The sequence below is a fragment of the Apaloderma vittatum genome, unplaced genomic scaffold (genome assembly GCF_000703405.1).
Source record: "Apaloderma vittatum isolate BGI_N311 unplaced genomic scaffold, ASM70340v1 scaffold23511, whole genome shotgun sequence".
NCBI lineage: Eukaryota > Metazoa > Chordata > Aves > Trogoniformes > Trogonidae > Apaloderma > Apaloderma vittatum.
Window position 1 is genome coordinate 10,108 of NW_009698876.1, and position 8,112 is coordinate 18,219.

The window sequence follows — 8,112 nt, forward strand, 5'->3', positions numbered from 1 at the left end:
GGTGGAACAGGGGGGAGCTGAGGCAACCAAAGCCTGGGAGAAAGCCTCCTGCCAGGAGCAATTCCTTTGATTGCCAGAGGAAGCAGCAGGTTGTGGGACAGGTCAGTGGAGCCTGTGGGCTGCCCTGCTGTCTGTTGGGTGTTCGTGTTGCGAGGTGAGGATGAAGCATCCCTGGAGCTACTGGGACAGCTCCTGAGAGGAGCATGAGATACCAGAGATGTGCAGGGTGAGGGGCAAGTGCGACGGATCATCCTCTCTGTGTGACAGGCAGGGCAAGGACAGTGCAGTTAGCCTGCTGGGCTGGGAAGGCATCGTTTCCTAACTCCCGTTCTTAACAAATATTTTGACCTTCTTATCCGTCTCATAGGGACCTTCATTTGCCTTTCCCTGGTGTCTTTGCTTTATCCGGTTAATTAATGTGGGACTAACTGGGACCTGTTTCACCTGCCCTTGCTGCTTACTGTAAAACTCGGAAGACACTGAACAGTCACGTGCCCTCACAGATGCACCTTTACCTGAAGGGAAAAATGACTATCAGAAAAAAATGCCTCCCAAAGCTCCTGCAGATGTGAACCAGTCCCTTGGGCTGACTCTGGAACAGCCCAAACCTGCTGGCCATCAGGACTAACCAGCCTCCCAGGTTAGGAGGGCCAAAGGTAGAGGGAAGGTCAGCGGGTGGCTTGTGCCCTACCTCTGCTCTTTGGCAGTTGCGGACGTGTCCTGGTAGCTCTGAAATAACTTGCACTCTGTGGCTGAGGCAGCGGGAACCTGGCAGAACCTGAGCCTGCATCTCAAACTCCAGCTCGGTGATCTGCAGGAAAGGCGAGTGTCTTGGTGGTTATGGGAGACGAGAGCTTTGCTCAGTGTCTGGGTACGGGCTGGTTTGGTGGCGCATGGAAAGGGGGAGATGCAGCCCCCTGAATTTCAGCTGCTAGCTGCAGATGTTTAAGACTTGGCCACGTTTTCTCTTTTTGGCTTCTTTTTAATTCACAAGATGGAGATGGTAGTGAACTGCACATGTGGCCGTTGGGCCAGGGATCATGCTGTGCAGCAGGAGAGCAGCGAGCACAGAAGGTCCTGAGCTAAGCTCTGGCTTTTAGGTAGCCCTGGAAGCAGGATGATCACATTTTAGGTGCTGGAGTGAAGCAATGGTAGCCCAGCAGGAAAGAACTGACCCCCAGTCCTGACAAATTCAAATGTCTCCCTTTGAACCAAACTTCATGGAAGGCCTCCTGAGCTCTCGTGGGGACCTGTCCCTTCCCATAACTCTGGTAGCATCTAGCATTTGTCCTAGATTAATGTATCCCGGTGTCTGGGCTGCTGGACGCTGCGCTGTGGGGTGAGGGAGGGAATTTCAAATGGGCTTGGGTGCCTGGGTCTTCCTTGTTCTTGTCTGAGGGGATTTCCACCCGCTGCTGCTCTCTCCCTAAGCTGAGCTGCCGAGGCTGATATAATGGAGCCCCTGAGCTCAAAGGAAACGCAGAGTTAATTCAGAGAGACTAAATAAATCGCTGTTCTCCCATCCCTGCTTAATGACCACTCCCCTCTCCCCACACTGTGAATGGGGTCAAGGAGATTTGAGAGGGGAGGGAGAAGGGGAGAGGGTCAGGAGAGGTCAGGTGAGTTTTCCATTTCATCCCGCGCAAGCCTGCCAGAGCTATTCTCCATGGTGTATTTCACATTCAGCTGCAGTGAATGGACACTGATAGCTGTGAAAGGACCTGGCACTGGATGAACAGCCCTTCCCCAAGCGCTCGCTCTTGTGCTCTCTCCCACCCTTTCTTCCAAAGGGCTTCCCGGGAGCGGGGAATTAATAACGTTCATAAAGAGCCCCTTGGAAGATTGGAAATGTAACGTTGTGGTTATGAATGGGAACCCAACGGCCAGCGATACCCTGCGCCCTCCGCTCTCGCTGCTGCCCGTTGGGAAGAGGTTCCTGCATCAAACCTGCCGTGTGGCAGGAGGGAAGGGCTGGGTCTGTATCACCTGGGAGCTGCTGGGCCGGAGCATCTCCCGGCTGAGCTCCCCGCACGGCTCCATCTCCTGCCTCCAGCGCTGGCCAAGACCAGCTGCCTCGGCTGCTTCTTCAAATAGCTAAGGCTTTCCCGTTTCCTTCATTAAGGCAAAGCCCTTTGTGGGATAATTTTTTCCCGTGTAAGGCAGGGATCAGGTTGTTACAGAGCCCTGACAGGTCACAAGTAGCTGATGGATCTAATTCTCTGTTGTCTGATCATTACTGTGGTGGTTTGTTGAACTGCAGGGTCGGTGCACGACCGTCATAAATCAGAGGCTGCTACCACATCACATCCTTTGTTCCTTCTGCACCCATGTGAGAGACTGGATGGATTATGGAGTAGCCAGATACAGATTCTTTTGAGGAATAAATGAGTTTTTCTCTGCCATATAACGGCACTCAAATTTTATTTTTTAAATATCCATCCCTCAGTTTTCATTGTGTCCAAGCGCTGTTTAGATGGGGTTACTTGTAAAATTCTGTGTTAGGGTGGTTTGAGGGGCCTGGGAGAAGGAGAGATTTCTTTCAGTCTCTGTTCGTGCGTGTCCGTGGGCAGCCTGCACACAGTCTCCAGGTGTCTCTGGGCTTGTTTCTTCTAGAAGCAAAAGGTGCGGTTCAAAGTCCGTTAGCGAGGGCACGCAGAGCAACCCCTGCCCCGGCTGAGAGAAAGGAGGTGGGAGGTGAGCTGCTGCTGGCGATGGTGTTGCTTCGTGTAAATGAGCCCACACATCTGACATCACTGGTGAACTCGGTCCCATTTCTGTGCTCCGCAGAGGGAGGCTGCCCGGCTCCCTCCCTGTCCTTCTGTGTGCTCGAGCAAGGGCGGGACACAGAGGTGCAATCCTTTCTGCTTTCGCTGCAATTGCTGAAAAAGCTCCTCTGCCCGGGTGGGTGGCAGAGAGCCCTCTCCTCTCCGGGTTGCCTTTGTCCAGCAGCTGCTGCTTTGCTCCTGCCCCCGGACCCGCCCTCCTACCTGGCTGCCAGGTGAACCAGCCTCTCCCGAGTTGATCTGTTGTTTCTCTGCAGAGAAAGGGAAGGAAAAGTTTGGTTTGCAAGGTTAAAAATGAAACGATAATCCTGCTTTTAAGGATGCTTTGCTTCTGCTTGGGGAGGGAGAGGAAGAGCCTGAACTCTCACCAGCAGATGATGTCCTCATGGCACGACAGCTCCGTGAGCAGCTGTGAAAAAACCCCACACGTGGCTCCCTTCTGCTGCTGTGTGCAGGAAACCTTGCACGGAAGGGCTGGTGCATCTCTTTTGGAGGGGGGCTGGTTGTTAGCCTCGTCAAGGTGCTTGTAATTGTGCTCCGTAGGGAAGGACAAGTACTGTCCCTGTTGCAGAAGTTGGGGGAAACTGAGGCCAGAGGGCAAGAAGCACCTGCTGTCCTGCGGCATTCTGGACCAGCCACCCCCATCTGACTGTGAAAGGTCTCCCCACCACAAGATGCCAAATCCCAGCTGGGCTGGACGGGCTGTTGCCAGCTCACTTGGGTGTGATGTGGAAATGCTGCTGTTAGGCACGGACCTCCCAGCTGGGAGATGGTTTGTCCAGCCGACTCCTTCCACATCGCGACAGAGTTGTGGAGCACCGGAGCTAAAGCAGTCCTGCTGCATGGTCTGCCAGCTGAATTGTCCTGGAAGAGATTAGCAGCTCAGATGAGGGGTTTGGTCTTGCTGCTGGGACTGTTAATTAGAGCCAAACTGTTACCTGCAAAACTGTGGGGAACATCTCGTTGTGTTTCAAAAGAAAATAATCCTCGTACTCAGTCTCTCTCTGCTGGCTGTTTGCAAAGCGTTAGCAAGGAAAGGTGACAAAAGTTAACACTGAGGCAGGGCTTTGGGCAAAGTTCAGGTGTGGTTCTGGAGCTTCCTTCCGCGCTGGTTTGGGGCAGCGGTGGCGGAGGGTTCGCAGGGCTGGTGCCCGCAGCCCGTGTTTGCTCGGCGCCTGGCGCGAGGGGCCCAGGCGTGGTTGTGCTGCTCATGACACGCCGTGCTATCGGCAGGCAGGGAGGGCCCTGAAACCAAACCCTCCTGTGTACCTGCAGCTCGGTTCCACCTCTGCTTGGCCGCAGACTACTTAAGTGGCTTCTCCTGAAGGCTGAGTGCCGGGCTGGGCTGGCTGCGGGGAGCACCGAGCCCAGGGGTCACCTGTCACTGCTCTGCCCCAAGGAGGTGAGTCCCAGCTTCTGGCTTCTCTCCATCCCGGCTCCCAAATCTTCCCCCTCCATCCCTCTGCCCCTGTCCTTACAGATCAGGTGTTTTTTCCTAGCCTGCACTGTTTCTTTCCGGATAAGCCAATCTGTCTCTCTGTGTTTTAGGACCAAAGTAGTTGATGGGTATTGGGGGAAAAAAAATGCAATTTAAAGAGAAAAGGGTTCATAATGTTTTGCAACTGTATCAACAACTTTGTTGCTTTTGACAGCTTCTCATCTCTGGCTGTACATGAGTATTGCCACTGGGTGCATTGGGATTTATTTCTTCTTTAATGCCCTCTAAGAGTGTGGAAGAGACAGATCTTCTCTTACCTACTGATAAGAAATTCAGCCTCTCTGCCTCTGTGTGAAATTCTCAGGCAGTGGGGGAGATGCACAGATTCCTGCTTCCACTCCAGCGCTAAAGATGTCACTGTGACAAAAGGGAAGAAATTTCTTTTTCACTGTATGTGTGTGTGTGTGACATCTTTTATTTAAGATTTGGGGTTTACCTTGGGGTAAGTCATCCTCCAGAGCCTGGACTACAGCAGACAGTGGACATTACAGCTCTGTTCCAGGTCTAGCTTAGAGTGGTGGTGGCTCAGTTAATTCTGGCTTGTGAGTCTGCTTCCTCTAGCCGACAGCACCGAGGTTTGTGCTGCTGGAGCTGTAGAATTGCAGCTTAAATTCCTATTCCCGAGGCTGTCAGCCAGCTGGGCACCCATCATAAGCAAACAGGGCTGAGACATCCTGTGTCCAGCCCACATCTAAGCAAGGTGGTTGCTGCCCCCAATTGCTTCCTTGCAGACAGAATGCATCTGAGTAATGCTGCGGATCTGGGGCTCCGAGTATTCCTTTGAAGCCGTGTTTAGTGATTAAAGGAAAACTGTTACTGCTCCCTCTCTGCCGCTAGCTTGCTATTGGACCTTGGGCAAGTCATTTAAATGTTCACAGTTGTTAAAAGGAGATATCTTTTGTGACAGCAGAGGTCTAAGTGTGTGTGGAGGGGGATAGGTTGAGGGATCTTGGAAGGAAAATAATCAGTACTTACTGTGTGTAATTGGCAGCTCCTCAGCTCGGGGGTGGTGCCCCTGCTCTGCAGCAGCAAGAGGCAGGGAGCAATGCTTCCACCTTTGTAAAAACCTCGTCGCCACACTTCCAGCTTCACCTAGTGGTCTCCATGTAGGTTGTTTGGCTGATGGCAAGAAGGGAAGAAAAATAAAAGCGAGAATGCAGAAACCGTCCCAGCTGCGCCTGTCTACTGACACTTGCGCAGTGTCGGGGGTCAAATGCACGAGTTAGGGAACACTGATTTGCACCACCTTTGGTGATAACGCAGAGATTTTTCGCTGCCTGGTGTAGCTGTGGCAAGGCTATGGTCCGGCATGGGGCTGGTTCAACCTCCTGCGTCTGCACACTGAGCATCCTGCTCAGCCCTCCCAGCGCTGCGAGGTCCGACCCCTGAGCCAGGCACAGCCTCCAGCGCTGGTTTCCTTCTGCTGCTGAGAAGGAAAGCGAGTGCTGGCCTGGGAGGTGTTCCTTGTAGGAGTCTTTCCCTTTCCCCTTTAGTGGAGACGAAGAATTTAGAGGGGGATCGGGCCACAAAACTAGATTTTCACCTTGTTTATTCTGATGGACTCACTGGGTGCAGCTACGTAAGGGAAACTCTGTGCCAGCTAGCTGCTCTGGCATGGAGCGAGCGTGCGGGCAGGTACGCAGTTACACCTTCCCCACAGCCAGGGAGGGAGCAAGTGGAGATAAACTCCTCTGCCTGCGTGTCTCACATTCTGTTCAGCCTCCTTCATCCGGAGGACCCAAAGCGCTTGGGGGCTGTGGTGGGACAGGAGGCAGAAGCTTCTGCGCAGACGGGGAGCACACTGCGCAGTCCAGAAATGGGTCATTAAGCTGAAGCACATTGAGGCCAGTGGGACCTGTTACACCTTGTTCCCGCAGAGAAACTCAGTGATGGCTCATTTAGGGTGAGAAATTAGACCATGCGAATCCTGAGAATTAGACTGAAGTTTGTTTTACTCCAAAATTGGTATCTGTGCGGGAGCTTAATGTCACCCTTCTCGCTAAGCCATTCTACCGCTGCCAGCATGAGTACAGATCACCTTCCCAAAACGCTTTTAGGAAAACAGCAGTGTGGTGGACTAGCCTAGATGCTGGTATTTCTTAGATTTGTAGACTGACATAACGGCAGGCTCATAACAGGTTACTAAGAGGCATCTGCTTACTCTTGCCTTAGCTGCTTAACCCCTGTCCTGATCAGGTGGCCTCTCCTCTCTGAAGAAGGCTGGGGAGAGGGAGCATGTTACAGGGCAAATAAATGAGTCAGACTAATGAGTAAGGTAATTGCTGTTCACTGTTAGATGAGGCTAAAGTGGGTCAGGTTTGTTTGTGAAACTCCATGGAGGCACCATCTGTTCTCTGTGCTTTGTCTCAGGGGCTGGAAACAGGATTTGGGTGAAACTGCTTCCTGGGGAGCCTTCGGAGCAGCACGGAGGATGCCCTGGTCATTAGGGGTCTCTAGAGATGACCCTGTGTGGCTGCAGGCAAGTGCCTGCAGCCCTGATCCTTGAAGGGAACTCTTAATTGATTTCCCTGGGAGAGGGGATCCTAAATCTTTTGTCCCTCTGCTATAACGGCCCATCTATAAGATGAGGCTGGACAGGACACTGAGTGTCTTTAGCCTGAAGGAAGGATTGGATTTTCCCAAAGCAGGTCTGACAGGTGCCTGTCTCACCTGTCACTTAGGAGAGAAACCTGGCACCGACACGTAGTTCACGTTTTTTAATCCTGCTGCTCTCCCAAATGCCGTCGCTTCATCCTTGTGTGCCTGCAAGCCTGCTGGGATGAAGACTGCCCCGTTCAGTGGTGGCATCTCTGTGTGGTACCTGCTTTTAGCCCTTTCCCCTGCCCTGGACCCCGCTGTGTCTAACAAGCTCTCTCCTCTCTCAGGCACAGCATGTGAGCAGAAGAGGAAGCCTGGAGCGGGATCCCTGACTGCCCACGCCCGGACTCGACATCGCTGGGGCCGCATCTTGCAATAGGAGGAAGAGGAAAAAAGACAATTCGTTTACTGTTGCTGAAAATGGGGGGCAGTGTCAGTCCAGCAGCCCGGGAAGGGCAGCTCCAGACCTTGCCTGTGGGGCATCTCTGGGAGTTCTGCAGGCGGAGCGGCCCAGCCCGCTGTCAGTAAGGGCTGTCGAGGCACCATGGCTCAGAGAGCCTGGGGCACCATGATCTTCCACAACCGCAAGACCCAGCTCCTGCTGGTTAACTCCCTGACGTTCGGCCTGGAGGTGTGCCTGGCTGCAGGGATCACCTATGTGCCTCCGCTGCTGCTGGAAGTGGGTGTGGAGGAGAAATTCATGACCATGGTTTTAGGTAGGCAGTTTTTCTCAACCTTGAGGTGATTGGAACATCCCAGGCTTTCTTTTACAGTGCATACAGACCAGTTTCTTCCAGATCTGTCCCCCTGCTGCCACCTCTTTTTCTCTTTTCCAGGGATAGGACCTGTCCTTGGCTTGGTTTTTGTCCCGCTGATTGGATCTGCCAGCGACCACTGGCAAAGCAGCTACGGCCGAAGGCGACCTTTCATCTGGATGCTTTGCTTGGGAGTCCTGCTGAGCCTCTTCGTTATCCCACACGCAAATATCCCCCACGCCAGCAGCCTGGCCGGCCTGTTTGCCCTCAACACTCGCCCGCTGGAGATTGCCTTCCTCATCCTGGGCATCGGCTTACTGGACTTCTGCGGCCAGGTCTGCTTCACTCCGCTGGAGGCCCTGCTCTCAGACCTCTTCCAGGAGCCAGACAACTGCCGCCAGGCCTTCTCCATGTACGCCTTCATGATCAGCCTGGGGGGCTGCATCGGCTACATACCTCCCCCCAACCTCTCGGGCGG

At 53.4% G+C, this 8,112-nt stretch overlaps 1 protein-coding gene across 1 annotated transcript in view; it reads left to right on the forward strand.

The window, feature by feature from the left end:
* The first annotated feature begins 7,423 nt into the window (after positions 1-7,423).
* The window catches only part of SLC45A3 (solute carrier family 45, member 3), a 6,406-nt gene continuing 5,717 nt past the window's right edge, over positions 7,424-8,112 (forward strand). The window contains 2 exon segments of the mRNA XM_009878190.1: positions 7,424-7,595; positions 7,716-8,112. The exon segment at positions 7,716-8,112 is cut by the window's right edge and continues 467 nt beyond it. Of these exon segments, the coding sequence (XP_009876492.1) occupies positions 7,424-7,595; positions 7,716-8,112 (569 nt within the window).